This window comes from Dermochelys coriacea, chromosome 7 (assembly GCF_009764565.3).
Source record: "Dermochelys coriacea isolate rDerCor1 chromosome 7, rDerCor1.pri.v4, whole genome shotgun sequence".
NCBI classification, from domain to species: Eukaryota; Metazoa; Chordata; order Testudines; family Dermochelyidae; genus Dermochelys; species Dermochelys coriacea.
This window is the reverse complement of record NC_050074.1, coordinates 28,784,679-28,806,538: the sequence shown is the minus strand read 5'-3', so window position 1 is coordinate 28,806,538 and position 21,860 is coordinate 28,784,679. Positions and strand designations below refer to the sequence as shown.

The window sequence follows — 21,860 nt, the reverse complement described above, 5'->3', positions numbered from 1 at the left end:
GAGATCAGCTGCTAGTCCCGGATGGGCTGGAGAGGACAGGACTTACTCAGTCCCCACAAGGAGTGGTGGGGCTATGTCAGACCCACCCCCAGAAACCTCCCCCAGCTGCAGAAAGCTCAGCATCCTCCACTGCTTCCTGGCCCCATCGCTCCTCAGCTGTGGTGGGAGGGAGGGAAGAGGGGGCGTCACTGTACAGGGAGCTGATCCCCCATCCACTCAACCCCCGTGCATCCAGACCTCCCATACCCAGACACCCCTGCCAAGCTCCAGCTGGTATATCCAGAACCCCCCCACCCACTGAACCTCATCCCCTACATCTGGAGCCACCCTGCACCCAGACCCCCGCCTCTAGACCCGCACCCCTACTGGGCTGCCTGCACTCAAACCCTTACCCTGATGCCTCACCCTCTGCACCACCGCGCCCCCACATCCAACACCCCCATGCCACTGACCCCCCAACTACTTGCATGCAGACCCCCACCCCACTAAGCCCCGCTCCTGCAGTACCCAGATAGCCCCCACCTGCTGAGACCCCCAGACTCCTCTGCTGAGCCCCAACCATCTTCATCTGGAAGCCCCTGCAGAGTCCCATCGACCCTGCACCTGGAACCCCCAACGAACCTCTGTGCATCCAGATTCCCCCCACACCTAGACTCTTCACTGAGCTGCCTGCACTCAGATTGTCCCACACAGAATCCTCTCACCTCACACCTGGATTCCCCCCCCACACTGAGCCCCTCAACACTTGGATCCTGCCTGCCCCACACCTGGCGCAGAGCAGTAGGGCCCCAGAGTGTTGTTGGGGCAGGCCCAGGCCTTGTGCCAGTGGTGAGGCTGAACCCGAATCTGAGTCTGTGTCCTGGGGGGGCGTGGGGGGGGGGCTGCGGGGTGATCTCCCACCTTCATGCAGCCAGTGGCCTGAGCTCCACACTGCCATGCTGTAGCCTCTGCATTTATTTATTGACAAATAACACTTGCAGAATTTTAAAAATATTGTGTGCAGAATTTTTAGGTGCAGAATACCTTAATGTTTATTCCTGAGGGCACCTATGTTGAACATCCTGTATATATTAGGAACGCACTTAAATTACCCTGTCTACAATACATTTTTTAACGTCTATTGTATCTTAAAAACATAACATGTTTTTTTTTTAAAAAAAAACAAAACATTTTATCCTACTATGGATTAGGAGTCTCTTGAAGTCTCTACCTCCATCACCAGTTATTCTTGTGCAGAAAAGATTCAGGCCACTTGGAGGAGGTGGGGTGGCAAGAAAGCTTAAAGTCTGCAAAAATTCACAAGGTCACTAGAGAGGTGAACATACTGGTTCAATCCACCCCCAGAAAGAACAAACATTATCATCTTCACCCACAAAATGGATCTTTGTCCACTGCTATGAAAGTAGGAGTTATAGTTCCTTAATTTTCTTTAATGTTTCAGGTTTTTCAATGCTCTAAATATATCAGACTTGCATACCAAATGTGTATTTTATACATGCCATATCAAAAAAAAGTTATTCAAAAGATCAGAAATGTATTTTCAATACCACATTATACATAAATACATATACATTAAAACAAAAAAGACTGATGCAAACTGTTGCAAAAACACAAATTTTGAAGGTCATCTAAAGCTAGAAGTCTTTAGTAGCTGTTTTTTAATAGTTACAGACAATCAGAAGAGATGCTTTAGAAAAAATACAGGTGGAAAGAATATTTTTGGATTAAGTAAATTCCACTCTGTTTAAGAATTAGCTGTATTACTGTACTTTCCAAACGTTCATGACTTGGATCTTAAAAGCTGGTGTATGACAGCTCTATTAACTTAGAAGTGGGATCACTGCACAATAAGTTTATTGACTAAAGTATCCAGGCAGCACAGGGATTGCCAAAGCTCAAAGACAGCCAGCACACAGCCAGAGAAAGCAACTTAGAGAAGGCAGGCAGAATCGAGAGCAAGTTGAAAGTTCTCCCCTCCCTTTTTCAAAGACATTAACCAGGATTTTAATTTAAGTATGTATTATGAAGACTCACCCCTCTCACCCTCCATTTGAAAATGGAGGGGCGAAGGGCAGTAATTTCTCCCTCTGTTTTGTGTCTTTAAGAAATGAAGATAGAAGTTTTAATAAAATACTGGACAGGTGTCCAAAAATCTCACCAATAAGATCTTCTTCCTCTTTCCACTGCCTTCAATGGGCTTTCGATCAGATCTTTAGTTTTACTCTAACTCAAATCAGGGTTGTGATTTTCCACAGCTCCAAAAAAACAAAAAAAAACAAAAAACAAAAACCTCTCACTGGAGGTTTTATTAAATGAAAAAAAATAGGGCTGTCGATTAATCACAGTTAACTCACGTGACTAACTCAAATAAATTAACAGCGATTAATTGCGCTGTTAAACAATAGAATACCACTTGAAATTTATTAAATATTTGTGGATGTTTTTCTACATTTTAAAATATATTTCTATTACAACACAGGATACAAAGTGTACAGTACTCACTTTATATTATTTTTTATTACAAATATTTGCACTGTAAAAATGGTAAACAAAAGAAATAGTGTTTTTCAATTCACCTCATACAAGTACAATAGTGCAATCTCTTTATTGTGAAAGGGTAACTTACAAATGTAGATTTTTTTTTTTTGTTACATAACTGCACTCAAAAACAAAACAATGCAAAACTTTTGAGCCTACAAGTCCACTCAGTCCTACTTCTTGTTCAGCCAATTGCTAAGATAAACAAGTTTGTTTACATTTACAGGAGATACTGCTGACTGCATCTAATTTACAACGTCACCTGAAAGTGAGAACAGGCGTTCGCATGGCACTTTTGTAGCCGGTGTTGCAAGGTATTTACGTGCCAGATATACTAAACATTCATATGCCCCTTCATGCTTTGGCCACCACTCCAGAGGACATTCTTCCATGCTGATGATGCTCGTTAAAAAAATAATGCGTTAATTACATTTGTGACTGAACTCCTTGGGGAAGAATTGTACATTTCCTGTTCTGTTTTACCTGCATTCTGCCATATATTTCATGTTATAGCAGTCTCGGATGATGACCTAGTACATATTCGTTTTAAGAACACTTTCACAGCAGATTTGACAAAACACAAAAGAAAGTAAGTACCAATGTGAGATTTCTAAGGATAGCTACAGCACTCGACCCAAGGTTTAAGAATCCAAAGTGCCTTCCAACATCTGAGTGTGACGAGGTGTGGAGAATGCTTTCAGATGTCTTCAAAGAGCAACACTCCAATGCGGAAACTACAGAACCTGAACCACCAAAAAAGAAAATCAACCTTCCGCTGGTGGCATCTGACTCAGATGATGAAAATGAACATGTGTCGGTCTGCTCTGCTTTGGATCATTATCAAGCAGAACCTGTCATAAGCATGGACACATGTATTCTGGAATGGTGGTTGAGACATGAAGGGACATATGAATCTTTACCACATCTAGCATGTAAATATCTTGCGATGCCGGCTACAACAGTGCCATGCAAACGCCTGTTCTCACTTTCAGGTGACATTGTAAACAAGATGTGGGCAGCAGTATCTCCTGCAAATGGTAACCAAATTTGTTTCTCTGAGCGATTGGCTGAAGTAGAACTGAGTGGACTTATCTGTTCTAAAGTTTTACATTGGTTTAGTTTTGAACGCAGTTATTTTTTGTACATAATTCTATATTTGTAAGTTCAACTTTCATTACAAAGAGATTGCACTACAATACTTGTATTAGGTGAACTGAAATATACTTTTGTTTTTTTACAGTGCAAATATTTTTAACAAAAATCAATAAAGTGAGTGCTGTACACTTTGTATTGTGTTGTAATTGAAATTAATATATTTGAAAATGTAGAAAACATCCAAATGTATTTAAATAAATGGTATTCTATTATTGTTTAACAGTGCAATTAATAGCAATTAATTTTTTAAATTGCTTGACAACCCTAGAAATAACAAAATTCATATTATGTGGTTCACTGACGCATATTTATTCTTCAAATATAAAAAGGCACATATATTCTCCAAAATGAAAAGCTTGCAGTTCTGTAAGGTAAGACCACTGCTATCAAGACCCTCAATCAACTAACTTACTAGGCTTAACAATCTCTTGAATCTGTCCTTCTATTAATAAAAGTTGGTATCTGTATTGTTTTACCAACTTATTTGCTTTTTAAACACCTAACTGGTTACAAATTTTTGATTAAACCAATACAAATGTGATAAAAACACTCTTTTGATTTAAGCTGGCTGGACAAGTTTTTTAAATTTTATTTTGCTATTTTACTTCGCACAATGTTTACATCTGGCTTTAGAGGAGGAGCTGTTTTTGTTACTTTGTTCCATTCTAATTGCTTACCACCACTTTCTTCAACTTTATGCAAATTGTGTCAAGATTAGTAAATACCAACTTCATTACAATATATGAGTTTAACATTAGTCACCTAATGTTTGCAGTATTGTTCTGCAGTTTTCACATTTATTCTAGTTAGAAAACAAAAACATACTAGTAAATTGAACAATGAAGATTAAAAATTGTAGAACGAGATGAGATAGCCAGCTTTACATGGGCCTTCCTGCCCATCTTCCATCAAATTTCTGGACTCTGACAAAAAAGCCCTTTTAACAGTTCATAATTCCACTCACTCTCACCAGTCAGCCCCACACCTTTCTCCAATCACCAGTGATTGCACCCACTTCCCCCATTCCTTGGCTTCGAGATAGGAAATAATTAAACAAAACTCAAAAACTACAGAACTAACAGGCAACACAAAAATCTTCACTTTTTTGGTCTGGTAATTAAATGCATTCATCATTCGAGTTGTTAATCATTTCAACTTATTTGTTGGACTCCTTTTCATCTGTGCTGATATTCTGCCATCTAGGTTACCTTGATATTTTATTTCAGCCAGTGTTGTATAAAAATATATAATCACCCAGAACACACCTGCACATGTTTTTGGGGAGATGGGCATGGGGAAGGGTGGCAAGTTATTGATTGTCTCATTTTAGCTCAAGTATTTATAAGAACTTGACATTTTCTAAAGCCTTCTGATGCTCTAAGTTCTAATGTGAATTAAAGATGTAGCTATTACAAGAAGTTAAAGAGAAGTAGTGAGAATATCAAAAAGTTTTGATTTTAAATATAAAAAGCATGTTTCACAGTAAAAATTGAGAGAATATTACATAAGTGACATGGAGGGCAGAATTTTTGGGGAAAAATAAAAAAAACCAGATACTTACTTTGCCATGAGTTTTGCTATTCGATGACAGTCATTCTTGTCATAAAACCAGATACTGTAAATAGACACTTGAAAACATAAAAAGAAAAAAGACAAAAACTGTCAAAAATCATTTGGTAATAAAACAGCTCAGAGCAGCAGCCCACTAGTACTAAAATACGCAGATTACAATCAATTTCCACTCATCTATCCTATGTGTGAATGAGTATTAATTTAGCAGGTAATTAGGAATACTACTGTGTGCAGAGGAGGCATGAAAAGTCAGTTAAGTTAGGAACTTACATTTCATTGGGCACCTTAAAATGTACAAAAAAAATAAAATAAATTTTTCATTCACAAAATGACTTTAGTTTTGCAAGTACTACACACCTTCCAAATGTTACAGCTTAATGATCATGAAAGCATCAAGAGCATCTAGAACTTGCGTAGTTCTAGTCCAGTTAATATTTGTAGATAAAACCATGAACTATTTCAGTTTGTTGCTTAGAGATCAGTAATAGTTTAAGTCATACATAAAACTGCCTTCATGAGACTTCAATTCCAGTACGGTAATTAAGCCTTAGGTTTTTTTGGCACCTTCACTCCCCTAAAACTCTCTCCACTGGAAATCTAACTGTGTGCAAGGGAGGCAGCCCTGAAATTGCAATCATACCAGTCTTATGTTTACAGATCTACTTAATGCTAGGTACATGGTAGACTCTACTCCTAACATTTAGTAAGCATAGATCAGCTGAGGTCATGAAGGCTCTGATTCAGCAAGGCGTTAAGTATATGCTTAATTTTCATCATGAGATTAGTCCAACTAAAACTTGGCTGAATCAGGTTCTAAAAATCACACTGAGTTGAAAGATACACCAAGTGAAATGGAGTAATTTTCAAAAATAATATTTCATTCCACCCTCAATGGAAGTCAGAAAGAAACCCAAGCCTTTGGAAAGATGGTCTTTCTAAGAAATGGCTCAAAGCATCTGCCAAGTGTGTGAACTACAGTAATATTTACCTAAAGTGCACTGCAACTGAGTTATGGTTAAACAGAAAAATATCAGTTCACAGGGCCATGGTAAAGTTCAGTAACAAAGACTGAGCGGTTCTTCAAAACAGATCAAGATCTTTTTCATGATTCTGGACAGAGTCATTTCAGTAACCCATTAAAATCTTTCAAGAATAGAAATATTTCTGTATTCTATTGAAATAAGCTATTTCTCTGAATATCCTTGCCAAGTTTTTAGATATTGTAATTTGCAAATGGAACACGCCTAGTGGAGATTTGGTTTATTAGAATTGTATTTGGATTTTCTAGTTCTGCTTAATGCTTTTGTTTACCAGATACTCATAGCCAACAAATGGAATGCAAACAGGTAGTGAACAAATTCCTGAGTTGGCAGATTCTTTTATTGGGTTTGTCAATAACATTTATCTCTAGCCTTAATTAGAAGCCATGCCATACTGAAAGCATCAAAAATGTTTCTATTTATTTATTGTATGTCACAAAGGATACTAGCGTCTAACATTTCCACATCATAAAGAGGCCCTTGACCTCACACATGTGAGTAAAAGATTCCACCTATCACAGGTGGTAATGCAGTTTGTCACTTCATAAAAATAACTTTAAAAAAAAAAAACCACTACCTTTCTACTGCAGTTCTTGTTAAGATTTTTATGACATCTGAGCCACTATTTGGTTAAACTATCCTTCAAATTCAAAGAAAAAAATTCTTAAAACTGAAATTCATATTAAGATAAGAAATTATTTTGGCCTATCAGGGCTCAATGGGGATCCGGAAAACTTGATTTACCAACTGTAACTTACTAAGCCTCTGTATGGACATGTCTACACTGCCCTGCAGTTCAGACTATGGGAATGTGAATAGCAGTGCTCACCAAAGTGCTATGCTGTAACTCCCCAGGGTGGATGCTGCTGGCGTGAACTAAAAGCTTCCTAGTTTGTGTCATACAATCAAGGTAGATTGACCTACTGCACTCGCATTCTTACACACACACACACACACACACACACACACACACACACACACACACAGTTTAAGGCAAACAAATATAATTTTATAGGTCTAATCTTTGGACTTTATTAAAAAGCATGCAAGAGGCCCAACGTTTAGGACCTACAGCATGGATGATAGGCAACAACCCTCTTCAATCATAAAATCAAGATGAGAGAATTGAAAAAATATACTATTGCCAGAAACTGAGCCAGTTAAGAGTCTTCATAAGTGCAAAAATTAAAATGTTTTATGGAATTATGAAAAAAAAAACAACTTACGATTGAGAGAGAATTAAAAAAACCCAAACAACTATTTGAGCTGCCAACTTAACATTATGAAAGCTTGGTTTCATTTTAAGCCATTTTCCCCTTAGCAGGAACACATTCTGTAGCATAATTGAGCATTATAAAAAGAGCATCTTCTCCTTCCCCACTCCATTAACAGAACTGCCAACAGGAAAAAAAAGAATTCTTCAAAAGCATGTTTGCTGAAGAAATAAAGATAAGGAACCTATAATGATAGCTTAATGGGGGAAAATGATAACAGTCACACTCAATTCTGCCAGAAACAGACCAGTACAAGACCAGAAATGCATCCCAAATCTGCTCTGTCTACCAACATATCATAATGTTTCATTCTGTGCTGCTGGCACGGAGTCACAGGGAATTACCATGAAAGCCTGTCAGTGTCATTTATGATGGAAAACAGATTACAAACTATTTACAAGGTTTACTAACAAGATACCTATTCTGTGTGGATTTCAGACACTTTCAAAAATTATGGTACTCACTTTTCCTCCCTCTTTTTAACAGCACAACAAAAATCATATGTTTTATGCATAAATATTTAATATTAAAATTTGATTTTTGAAGATGTTTCTAATTATATGTTATGTTTGATATGCAAACTACTGCATTTTATTGTTGCACATTTTAGACATTGCTTAACAATCCTTTTACAAGATGCAGCAAAATTATTAAGTGTTTACTAATTCCTTTTAAAGTGGTGTCCTTTCACCTGGTTATATTAAAATCCTGCTCTATGTGCCCTTGTATGCAAGGAACAGTAAAAGATTCTTTCTATTACAGCATTGATTACATCTAGGCTAATTGAACACAACATTATTTGCTTGCCATTAGTGGGATTTATTGTAAAGACTATGCATCTCTTTAAAATCGCTGTGTGAGAGATTACCTAATTTCAGAAAAGAAAAGGAGTACTTGTGGCACCTTAGAGACTAAACACATTTATTTGAGCATAAGCTTTCCTGAGCTACAGCTCTCTTCATCGGATGCATTCAGTGGAAAATACAGTGGAGAGATTTATATACATAGAGAACATGAAACAATGGGTGTTACCATACACACTGTAACCAGAGTGATCACTTGAGGTGAGCTATTACTTACAGGAGAGCGGGGGGGGGGGGGGGGGGGGGGGGGGGGAAGAGGGAGGAACCTTTTGTAGCGATAATCAAGGTGCGCCATTTCCAGCAGTTGACAAGAACGTCTGAGGAACAGTGGGAGGTGGGGGGATAAACATAGGGAAATAGTTTTACTTTGTGTAATGACCCATCCACTCCCAGTCTCTATTCAAGCCTAAGTTAATTGTATCCAGTTTGCAAATTAATTCCAATTCAGCAGTCTCTCGTTGGAGTCTGTTTTTGAAGCTTTTCTGTTGAAGGACAGCCACTCTTAGGTCTGTGATCGAGTGACCAGAGAGATTGAAGTGTTCTCCAACTGGTTTTTGAATGTTATAATTCTTGACGTCTGATTTGTGTCCATTCATTCTTTTACGTAGAGACTGTCCAGTTTGGCCAATGTACATGGCAGAGGGGCAATGCTGGCACATGATGGCATATCACATTGGTAGATGTGCAGGTGAACAAGCCTCTGATAGTGTGGCTGATGTGATTAGACCCTATAATGATGTCCCCTGAATTGATATGTGGACACAGATGGCAACAGACTTTGTTGTAAGGATAGGTTCATGGGTTAGTGGTTCTGTTGTGTGGTTGCTGGTGAGTATTTGCTTCAGGTTGGGGGGCTGTCTGTAAGCAAGGACTGGCCTGTCTCCCAAGATCTGTGAGAGTGAGGGGTCATCTTTCAGGATAGGTTGTAGATCCTTGATGATACGTTGGAGAGGCTTTAGTTGGGGGCTGAAGGTGATGGCTAGTGGCATTCTGTTTCTTTCTTTGTTGGGCCTGTCCTGTAGTAAGTGACTTCTGGGTACTCTTATGCTCTGTCAATCTGTTTCTTCACTTCAGCAGGTGGGTATTGTTGTTGTAAGAATGCTTAATAGAGATCTTGTAGGTGTTTGTCTCTGTGTGAGGGGTTGGAGCAAATGCGGTTGTATTGTAGAGCTTGGCTGTAGATAATGCATCACGTGGTGTGGTCTGGATGAAAACTGGAGGCACGTAGGTAGGAATAGCGGTCAGTAGGTTTCCGGTACAGGGTGGTGTTTATGTGACCATTGCTTATTAGCACCGTAGTGTCCAGGAAGTGGATCTCTTGTGTGGACTGGTCCAGGCTGAGGTTGATGGTGGGATGGAAATTGTTGAAATCATGGTGGAATTCCTCAAGGGCTTCTTTTCCATGGGTCCAGATGATGAAGATGTCATCAATGTAGCGCAAGTAGAGTAGGAGCATTAGAGACAAGAGCTGAGGAAGTGTTGTTCTAAGTCAGCCATAAAAATATTGGCATACTGTGGGGCCATAGCAGTGCCGCTGATTTGAAGGTATACATTTCTCCCCCCCGCTGCTCTCCTGCTGGTAATAGCTTACCTTAAGTGATCACTCTCATTACAGTGTGGATGGTAACACCCATTGTTTCATGTTCTCTATGTATATAAATCTCCCCACTGTATTTTCCACTGAATGCATTCGATGAAGTGAGCTGTAGCTCACGAAAGCTTATGCTCTAATAAATTTGTTCATCTCTAAGGTGCCACAAGTACTCCTTTTCTTTTTGCGAATACAGACTAACATGGCTGCTACTCTGAAACCTACCTAGTTTCACTATTTCAATGGTATCAGTGTCATCTGTTGATGCACCAAGTGTACAGTTGCTTTTTTTCCCCCGATTGCAACAAGAAAATACTTGATTTCATTTTCACTCAGAATGGACACAATTGCTGAATTAGTTTAAATTAGTTTAAATAGTTTAAATAAAATAGTAAATTCTGGTCTAATCCATTATTGTGTTGCTCCAGTTTTTCCACTGATGCAACTCTACTAATGCTTTTCCTCTATTTTTATTTTAAATTTACTGAAAGCGAAGCAACATCTTAAGTGGTAAGACAGAAGTGCTGTCATTGTTTCACACCATCAGCAAGTATCTTCAGTTAGATTTGGATTTTGCATATTCACGCTGTCTTTAACATAATTAGTGTCATTCCTGGGCCACATTATAATTTATTCCTGGTTTGTCAACTCAGATCTTGGTTATCTTAATTTGGTAATTCTGCTGTGAGATTAAAATGCCTGGCTAAAATTCCTATGCAGTATTTTTTGTTCCATGGCTATTCTTCTGTTCCATTCTTTCTGAACCATTATTACTTAGCGAAATATGTTTAAAAATAAAAAAAATTAATAAAAATTTCTATGAATGGTGACAAGAGTTTATCCTGCCAAGGGAGCACAATACTAGTTACTATAGTTCCAGGATAAAGGCTTTGAGAAATATATTTGTATCATATTCCATTGTTTTTAATCAGGAAAAATTGCGGAACAGCAACGTCACATAAAACAAGACCCAACAACAGCTGCTGGAAAACATTTTATATGTCACACGAAAGCAAAAAAGAAATCTCTCAGTGAAGTGTGGAACCTCAAAACACAGCACTCAAGGACAGTAAAGGAAAACATGCACCTTTTGTTCTCACCAACTGCCAAGAAGAAATGAGGATAGTCAAGGAAACAAACAACTCCTAGCAATTAAAACTAAACTACAACCCAATTATTTAATCTGTTTTCCCAGAGAAAAATTAAATGAATTCACTTGATCAGAGAAGACATGCTCTAGTCTAAATAGTATTCCAGATTTACTAGTAGTGTGTGCTAAATCCTTTACCCAACTTGTACTTGTAAAAGCCAAATGCTAATGGATTTGCTCTGAGACAAATCTGTTAAAACACCGTCTCCAAGACCATACTATTCACTACTCTTAGTATCCTCAATTTGAACACTATCGAATGCCCTCTCCCCTCTCAAAAAACCAAATCACAACAACAACAAAAATAAACCACACTTGTATTTTACCTCTTCTCTCTATAAAAGAAACAACAAACTACCTCCTTATCTTGGACCAGAAGGTTGAGCTAATGCAGTTGCTATAGAGCCATTCTCCTTCAGCTATCATGGAGACATGTCATGTTGGCAACATTGCTGATACAAATGATAATGGGACAGTATCTTAAGGCTAAGACACACAGCACTAAAAGCAATTATGCAACTTTTTTTTTTTTTCATGTTTTGTTTGTAAATCTTGTGAAATGAAACAACTAGTTTGGTTTTAGTGTTCTGGATACAGAATGTACTTTTAAAGCTTTAAAAAGTCATTAAATGACATGCAAAGAAGACAGCAGCTTGTAGTTCAGATTTCATTTTGAGTATCAGTGCGCCCCCCTCCCCCCCTCAAGGATCTACCTTCTCTGTTGCATTAGCTCTCTTACCCTTGAGCTGGGAAAGGGCAAACAGAGAACCAAGGCAAGGAAACACCAGAGTACCATATTTCTTCTCTTCTTAATATTAAAAGTTTATGTTTAGCATCTATCTTTTCAGCACCATGGAAATTAATTCTCCTGACCTATCTAGTGAACTGGCTTTGATTAAAAAACCTCTACATCAAGAAAGAGACTTCAGATACAAAGGGAAAATTATAAATGAAACAGAATTAGAAGCATACTTCTTGCAAACTTTTAGAGGTAAGTTTATTACTTTTTAAAATGTTCAACATTTTCTTTCACTGTAAAGCAGACAAAACTTGTTGAGAATATTACTGCAGAGCAATCATAATCTGGCACATATTTTAAATGAAGTTAAGATTTGATTTCAACTACACAATGAACATTTCAAACTACAAATGCATAATGTTGTTGCTATATGTACTTCCACCAGTACAAATGAAGGGACGAGAAATCATGGGGTGTGAAATTCTGCGAAAAGCTCATAATGCATGATTTTAACAAGATTCTGGGACAACAGTAAACATACATTTAAAAGGTTGTTTTTGATGGTATCACTTTGATTCAAATGCTTCTTGAGGAAAAAAAGGTAAATTTCTCAAACAGCATGAACTATAAAAGTCATCTTATGTCTGAAAAGATTAAGGGAAATGGACAAGTGACCACAGTGCAAGCAGCAACTCTGTATTAAACAATACTGGGAGTGGGGAAATGTAAACAGTTTTGCCACATATTATATATTTTACGATCCACATGTATTCAGTCCCATACATACATATGTACATAGACTGTACTATGAGACAGTATGATCTGCACACGGGCAGAGACAACAGAGATTTTCCTAGGAAAAATCTTAAAATAAATTCAAAATGTGTCAAAGACTACAAGAAATCAGCTAACTCCAAGAAATCTCACACTTGGAATCATTCTCACACTTTCTCCATTGAATTTACTACTACCTAACACAGAGTTGGAATATTTCTTCTTGTTATCCAGTCTAGTAATAACTCCACTCTACCACAATAATTGGTATAAATGTCAAATAAGATCTTAAGTCATCAGAAATTGTCATTTCTGCAGCAGAGAGGTCTGATACATAATGGATAAAAGGGTTAGAATTTCAAAGCAGTATTATATACAATTTTTGAAGCTGACATGACCTGCCTCACTAATGATTAAAGAGTTTTCGGTACTGTTCTAGGATGCAAATAATCTGTCTTAATCCTACTGATGTTTTGAAAAAACAAACGTATTTGAAATAGGAAAAAGTTTTTCTGTTTATATTCTTGAGTTAGGAAGATACAAAGAGAAAGTTTCTAAAATAAATAATTTTAAAGAATAAAATTTACATGTAACACACCACACAGAGACAGATACAATGGATAAATGATCTCATTAAAAACTAAACAAATTCAATGAGAGCAAAAAATGAAATGAAAAACAGAAGTTAATTATATGAAAAAAAACCCCACACATTAGGTCACTTAGTCCATCCTTGTGACAGTACAACCCATGAAAGAGAATATAACTGTTAAATTAATAAATGCGTGTACCAAACAAAAATGTTTTTCAGACACATGCAGAGTACTCAATAAATACTGCTGAAGAAACAGACCGCTCTAACAGAATAGTATTCAATTCTAATTGCAAAACTAAACGACTTAATAGGAAACATTTTTATTTGTCCAATACTAAAAACATTAAAGGCCATTTGTACCATCAGATGAATACTGCAATATATCTGAGGTTTTTGTTGTGCAGTAGCTACAAATCAGCTCTAATGCACAATAAACTAGTCATGGCAATTTTGTCATAGCAAAAATGCGCATGCAAGTCATAACCCAGGTGGCCTTTATGAAATGTGTGGACTACAAAAAAAAACAAAAACAAACAAACAAACGCCTGACAAGCAAATCATTCTTACTCTCCCCTTCAGCCAGGCAAGTTACCCGTCAAAAGCAGCCAGCATTAAAATAATCATCTGAGGGCTACTTTGTGGCTGACATGAGACCAGTCCAGTTCATAGTCGATAGATATTTCTATCACTCAAGGATTTCCCATGCTGGCAGTCTCAGCAGAGGTGTCACGGACTGAACTGGTACCTCTTATCCCCAATGATCCTTTCAGGTGAAGGCATAACAGCAGGGCATGGTGAAGAGCTTTACAATGCCACTGCCTTCACAGTTTCTGATGTGTTTTAAAAGTGTTATTGATACGGCACTTTTTTAAAATCAACATTTAACCTGGCAAAATAATTTCCCTTCACCATCTTTTACCCCTTGCTCTACATCCCGGGGGAAGCGCAAACCTTAGTTTACAGCAGGACCACAATTCTTGCGGTAAATGAAACAGATGAACTCCTTTCAGGATCAGAAATGTGGAGCAGCTTCGGTGGCCATGATATCATTAACTTAGACTACCACAGTGGGTTTCATAAATGAGCTTGCTTCCTTGCCTATTTTGAAAAGTACCTTTCTTTAGCTTAAAAGTGCTCATTGTATGGACCTCATCAAATTCAGTGAAAAAGTAACTAAAACAAAAGGAGTATTTAATTAGGGTAGTTCAGGATTTTAAAAGTGAATCCCTGAAAAGGCAGCAGTACTAAATTATTTCTAGTGACCATGCTTGGCTGACTTGGTAAAAAACGCACAAATGTTTAAATATCCTCTCTCTGGAACTGTTAAATCTTACTAACATAAAGGGCAGAACTAAGGGCTGATTTTCCATAAAGTAATCCATTAGTAGGAGAGTGGGGTGGAGAAATTTGCATAAATGGAGAGACCAGAATTTTCCCCACCCACTCCCCTAAACCCTGTAATCCTCAATTTCTCTCCTAAATGCAGTAAACGAATATATTTATAAGTCCTATACTATTCTGTAGCCCCACAACTTGTAATTAGGGGCTAACAAAACTGTAGTGTCAACTATATTATACTGGAAATAATGCTTTCTTTTCCAAATGACTTTGAAATTGCACAAGAGTTTCTCAAAGCAACCAACTGTAAGAAAAAGGGCAGACTCTCTTTTCAGAGCAGTATTATTCCCATGATTTGTTTGACCTTAAGTAAGAGAAAAAGCCTATCATAAAAAGATAAGATAATGGGCTACTGCATAGTTGCACCTTGAAAGGAGGAAAAGAATTTAAAGCAACATTCATGAATTATCTCCCTCTAAAATACAACTTACTAACCTGAGAGTAAGTGCTCTTCTTCAGATACAGCCCGCTCATTTTATTTCTCTAAGGAAGGGATTATCTGGTTTACTCTGTCTCTGAAACAGTATTTTTTTAAAATTGGACATCTCCATAAATTATATTTTCTTTGAAGTTTGCATGTCAGGGAAATTCTAGAAGTTCAGAAATCTCAACAGGACAATTTACTCATACAACTCCTAATTAACCATCATAATGGATTCTTTGAGCAAAATCTAAAGCTACTGTACTGCTTATGTACAATAGGTTGCTAACAATGCAATTTTTACACAGTATACGAGGCAATTTCTCTCTCCCAAACTAGCAGTTCTTCCTCTGAATATGATCACAATATGGTTTAACCTTGACAAAGGCTTTCTTGGCAGCATTTCTACTGAAATCTTTACAGAATAGGCATTAAGAGCTGGCTCTAAACTCTTTCTATTGTTAATTGAATGCACTATGGGTATAACACCTGAAACGGAAATACACGGATGCTGAGGCAAGGAGGAGGAGAAATACACCCCTCTTTTGTTTCCCAGACCCCTAACCAACAATTATGGCTTACCTACCCATGCAGTGAATATATACAAAGCTGAAGGATTGTGTTCCAGAAAGCGCTGCCACTGACTGTTTTTAATTGGAAAGACAATACAGAGGAGCCCAGATTTGATACTCAAGATTGTGTCAGCTACATTTGCCTCTCTTATAAGAGGGGAGAAGCTAAACATTTTAAGAAATTTACATATGTGAGGAAAAAAAGTGAGGCAGCAAGTCCAAAATTCAAAATTTGAAATGGGGAGGGAGAAGAAAGGGGAGTAGGAGAAGAAACTAGAATCATATGTAATATAAAGCCAAGATGTAGCTCTCTACGCTCTACTATTGAGACTTAAAAATTGATTTGGATGGAGCTAAGCAAACATTTAGAGACTCGGAGAGAGATAGTTAAAGGGGGTCAGCTGTCTGTGGCTCAAAGAAAAATGACTGAATTCAGAATTACAAAACTTCACCTAATACTGCATATTGTTAGATAGGCTCAAGCTCAATGTTTTTCTTGCATGGTTAAAGGGTACAAAATATTTCTGTACGTGTGTGGAGACGGAATGCATAAACCTGAGTCCACTGTATCCTAATGTAAAGAAAAGCAGCTCCTTCCCCTGAGTTGAGCAGTCCCCCCCATTCCACAACAGCCTCATTTCCAGGAAGCAGCTGACTATACTCTCACCTTCCACTTGCAAAATAAGACACTGAAAAACTAAAATCATAAGCCACAGTCACAAAAAAAAAAAAAATTTTTTTTAAGTTACATATAAGACATAACAGGATGCAGCAGAATTGTTCTACAAAAGTTTCAGAAAACTTTAATTCCATTTTGCATACAACATACCACCCTGTATACGTGATCCCTCTTCTAGAAGAAAAAGTTGACTTATGACTTAACAGGATGAATACCAAACTATGTATAGCGCCCCTACATTGATAAAAATAGTTAAAATAAACAGCAACTTCAAGGTAATGTGCAGCTACACATAACTGTATTAAATCAAGTAGCATAGACAAGGAAATAGCCGCAGACATTTCATTAGCATCTGACATATTACATTATGCTTGAAACAGGCTATTAGATCACAGAACCTGAAAGTGGCCTACATCAGAAGACAGAGTTTGAAACTTCTATATAATAGATTTTTAAAACATCTATACTCACAGCTAGCATTTCTGTAAAGAAGAAAAGGTTCATGCAGTTGAAATTCCAAGTCTTTATTTACTGGCTCAACTAGGTTGTGCATATTCAGTCGATTCACAATCGTAAAACCATAGTAGGGAGAAGCTGACCTGTTGTTTCATTGAAAATAGAGTAATTTGTTAAATGTATATCAAGTTTTTACTTAACAAAAATATTATCACATCTATGCTTTCAAATGCCAAAACAAAGCCTGGATTAAGAGTATAATTTGTAATGCCCTATGTGCTTAGTTAAAATAGCCACCTTCACAATATATTTTTATGACTGTTATGCAGTTCAACCAAGCATTATTAACATTCTGTTCCTTCCCTTCACATAAAACTTTACCAAGATAGACAAATATATGTACTGGTTTCTGCATTTATAAACATATCTAGTTTATACTAAACTAGTTATATAATCATGTTTACATGTAAATACCCCAAAGCAAATATATCATGCAATATAAAACCAAGCCTATGCACATAAGAAAACATTTTATAGGTTCAAATTAATTTCTACAGCGTAACAAATAGTCAAAGATGAGTAAAAAACAAAAATTACTTTAATAGAAGTACTTTACATGATCTATCTAAAGTGATCTACATGGAAAAACTTTGTAGTTTTAATAAGTAATGGCAAGAATGGATAAAACTGACACTTTCGATGAGCAAAACAGTGAAAAAATCAAAGCAGTAACAGATTTAAAAATATTCCTCATATTATTAGAAGAGAGCACTCAATGAAATTAAAAAAAATCAGCAAAATTAAAACTGATTGAAGGAAATACTTCAGTTTAAATTTTGCTTTTTAAAATGTTATAGTTTATAACTGACTTGTTGAACTTGGCACTTCAAGATATTATTGAGGCCAACGGGTTTAATAAGGATTCAGAATAGGATTTAACTACAGGTGACATCCATTATGAAAAGTTACAATCCTGAAAAGACTTATGCAAATACTGAAGCTTATGCACTTCGAAAAAGTACCTTTGAAGTCAATGCAACTACTCAGAGCGTATGAAGGTAAGAATGGGCAATGAGTCCTTGTAAGATCAGGGTCTCGTGGGTTTACACCCTTGTGGGTTTCATGGCATAGGACAGTCACTAAGGGCCTTGTCCATAGATAACTGAAGTAAGTGGGAACACATTGATTTAATTGGGCTTTGGGATCAGACCCTTTCTGCCCGGAATTAGGAAGAAGCTTCTCTCATATGTTTCTTGTACCTACAAGGTGATTCAGCAGAATTGGGCACTACCAGACAGGATATTGGACTAGATAGTCTTATTAGTTAATTGCAAATGCTAGTTTCCTAAAGTCTTCTGGAAAGACCTTTGCTGTCTTATGAGATTTTATCAGCTTGAAAAGAATGTTTATATTTCTTCATAAAAACTGTTGGCAAAATTTACCTCTACCTTAAATAGACACAATTTCATTAGAATCAAAAATATTAAGAGTTGAGCATGATTAAAAGAGCAGGAAATATATTCCAAGAGGATCCAAAAGCACCCCAACTTGCCTCATAAAGGGAGAGTTTCCCCCCACAGGACCTCAAAATAGTTACAAAAAGAAAATGAATACATAGAAAAATTGCTTTGACAAGCATAACAACATTTAACCTCTAAATATTCTGGGTAAGACTTGCTTTAGAGTCTAGCTTTAGAAAAAGGCAAGCAAACACTTTAAGGTCAAAACAAAACAATTTCATATTTGTTTCCCCTTAAATTATTAAATTATAATATATCCTTATGCTCAGCTATGCCATTTAACACTTATGTGAACATAGCAGCAAGATGACTTTTTTCTGATTATATTGTGAGGACACTCTGAGGAAAAATACACAACCACAAATAAAAATCTGCTACATTATAATCAGAGGTAATTAGCTGTACAGATTTCATCAACATCACAGCCACATTCACTAAGGGCCCAATAATGACAGGTGCTCAGAGCCTCCTGAGAGGCGCTGAACATACTTGATTACAAGATATATGCACATGCTTAATTTTACTACTGCAAGCAGGTCCCATTGAAATCAACAGGACTACTCATGTAGTGAAATTAAGCACTTGCTTAAGTGATTACAGGAATGGAGCCCAATGGACATTCAGAACCTCACAGTACCACTGACAAAAGAAACACTAGTAATATTAAATGGGTTGCTGCCTGTCTCAGGATGGATAATTAATTCTCTATTCACATTTCTTGCATCTAACGGAGCAGTAATTCATTGTTAAATTAGTGATTTGCCTTTGGTTTAAGATGAAATATTTACATGTTATTTCTCATTAAGGAAATATTGGGGCATTTCTCTCAAAGTCACCTGTTGAATGAATCAAAAATCCCAAAGCTGCACACATACAGACTGCTAGCTTTTAAGTGACATAATCTGTATCACAACCAGTGGAAAATGGCAGACCCATTAACTGGAAACTATTTTAAGAGAGATTTGGAAAAGAATATAAAATTATATAATCCATAATTTCTGGAATATGGAAGGTAGAGGAAACACCACCACTTGGGTCATTTAAAAGCACTCAGGAATATATTAGGGAATGATGCCTTATTACCAAAATTAGTAACAAAACAACCTAATTATGACTTACATTTCTATGATTCTCTCTCTTTGTTTTATTCATTTATTTTCTTCAAGATTGTTACTGAAAAGTTGTGTATGTGCTTTTTGAAGAGTTATATGCCTAGGTACTAAATTTCTTTTTAAAACAGGCAGTTGGAGGTGAATTTCTGGTCAAATATCAGAATTAGCTGGAAAGCCTACTATAACAAAATCTAAACTTAATAGTTACATACTACACTAAAGGATTTTTGTATAACTTACCTTCTGTACACAAATAAGGTACCTTCTATGTCAGTCTTCTCCTACAACAGATAACGATTATAGTTATTTCAGTGATATGCTTATTCACACAGTTATGCAGCATTCTAACAAAAGAGTTTTTAGTATCTTCTCACAAAGAGGTTTGACATCATAGGCCTCAGGTTTAATCTCTTATTTTTTCAGTGAATTGCTAACCCTTTAAGGCAAATATGTAGATATACATGTCACCTTGTTAATAAAAACAACTATTCAATTTTGAAAGAAATGATAAATTTCTGATTACTTTCTCTTCCTAACCAGCTTCACTAGAAATGTTAAAATTAAGTATTTTCTTTATAATAACCCCATATTCATGCATACTAATACATGTTTTACTTTGCAAATTAAAAGTTGTATCTTGTAATGAGACATTACAATGAGACTTTTTTGGACATATCTTGTATTATAATTTTATGCTACGCACCATGACTTTGTTCTATACATTAAAACTTAGCTAAAAAGAAAAAAAACCCTTATGGTTTATCACCAAAATAACATCTGACTCCTGCAAATAACTCCGAGTTCAACTGGACTACTCATGTGGAAAGTTACGCATATGCTTACATTTTTGCAGGACTGAGATCTCAGAGGCTACTCCATTACAACCATGTAACTGGAAGCCTGTGTGTCTTTGACAAGATTTTTTTTTCTTTCAAGTAATCCCAAACCTCTTTACACTCATGCTACCTTCCTTTTTAGAAATGTAGTGTATATTGATGGCCTTTATTTTCAAAACCGAAAAACATTCTTGAAATTAAACAGAAATTTTATTTAAGCAAAACTGTCATTTTCAACATTTCTCAAATCCCATACTTTGTGAACCTCAACATTACCAGCTGGTGGAAAGTGACAACTAAAAAGGTGTGCACACACGCGCACAAAAATTTAAAAAAAAAAAAAAAATCTAAAAAAGCAAAAGAGTGAGGGTATAAAGGGCGACAGGCAAGACTACAACACTTGCTATAATTATAATAGCATACATTCAAGCAATGTCACAAGGAAAGTCTGTTCTTTCCTATCAAACTTTCCATTTCACTCTGTCTGGTGTTTCCTCTGATGGTCTCCACAGCCTAAAAAGAGTCCGAGCTGTAAGAGGAGGGAAGGTGTGAAATCCCAAACTTCTCAGAGTCACAGCCCCTACCCCGCAAATCACAGTCCCATAATCCGAACGGCCCTGACCCCTGTGGCCGCCTGTCCCGGTGGGGGGAGAGGAAGGGCGGTTCTGGGGCTGCCACTCCGCACTGGTGGGGGGCGTTTCGGTTTCTCCCGGGAAAGGGGCAGGGAGGGTCAGTGGCTACATCTAAGCGCTGATGATGGGGAACGAGAGTGCGTATCGGTGTCCACTCCCCGGGAGTAGGGGTAGGGCCTGTGCCCAGCTCTCCTCCGCGGGGAACGCGGGGTGGAGGGGTCGGCGTCTCGCCACACGGCTAGGGGGAGGGATCTATAGCTCTCGTAAGGGGCGGGCGGAAGGCAGGCTCCAGCTCCCCACTTACCCACTCGTTGGCTTTGGGGCTGAAGCTGTAGAGCGCGACCTGGCCGGTCACGTCGGCGATGCTGGTGATGTAGGGATCGTGCCGCTTTAAGGCCGCCAGGCTCATCTCCTGTCCCGCTTTACTCAGCGACTCCATCTTGGATCCCGGGAGGAAGCGGAGGGGGAGGAGGAGAGAGCGAGCAGCGCGGAGTCACGTGTGCAGCTTTCCCTGCTCTCGCCCGGGCACGGCGGCCTCGGCGCCGCCCGTTCCGCCCTGCAGCCGCTGCGCTTTGGTTCCGCTTGCTGGGCACAGGGCTACGGCCCGCCGGCCGCCCGGGAAGCTGTCAGGGGGCCAGCATCCTCCCCCCCAGCTCCGCAGAGCTCCTAACGGGGACTTGTGCCAGGGAACCCCAGCTCCTCAGCAAGGCACTGCTCCCAGTACAGAGCCCCCAGGGACCCCGGCGGGCTCAGGCCTCTCTAGTAAGGATCTGCCCCGAGCTGGGCAGTTGGAGAGTTTGCCTGCCCTAGAAAACGATGTGGTGCTAGCTAGCCTGGCGCTGAACACGACTTTGCGGTCAGTGCAGACCGGGCCTGTGGATGGCGCCTGACAGAGGCTGAACACACTAATCCCCGTCTGCACTTGCTGCAAAATCGTGTTTAG

The 21,860-nt window shown here is 38.0% G+C and overlaps 1 protein-coding gene across 2 annotated transcripts in view; it reads right to left on the bottom strand.

The window, feature by feature from the left end:
• The window catches only part of DCP1A (decapping mRNA 1A), a 51,523-nt gene extending 30,108 nt beyond the window's left edge, over positions 1-21,415 (bottom strand). Inside the window, exons 1-4 of one of the 2 annotated variants that reach the window (XM_038411132.2) lie at positions 21,222-21,415; positions 19,690-19,730; positions 16,833-16,960; positions 5,255-5,321 (exon numbers count right to left, since the gene is read on the bottom strand). In XM_038411132.2, coding sequence (XP_038267060.1) covers positions 5,255-5,321; positions 16,833-16,960; positions 19,690-19,730; positions 21,222-21,356 — 371 coding nt within the window. In that variant the 5' untranslated portion in view covers positions 21,357-21,415. The remainder of the gene's footprint in view (positions 1-5,254; positions 5,322-16,832; positions 16,961-19,689; positions 19,731-21,221) is intronic. The other variant, XM_038411133.2, reaches the window with a different exon arrangement.
• Positions 21,416-21,860: the final 445 nt, after the last annotated feature.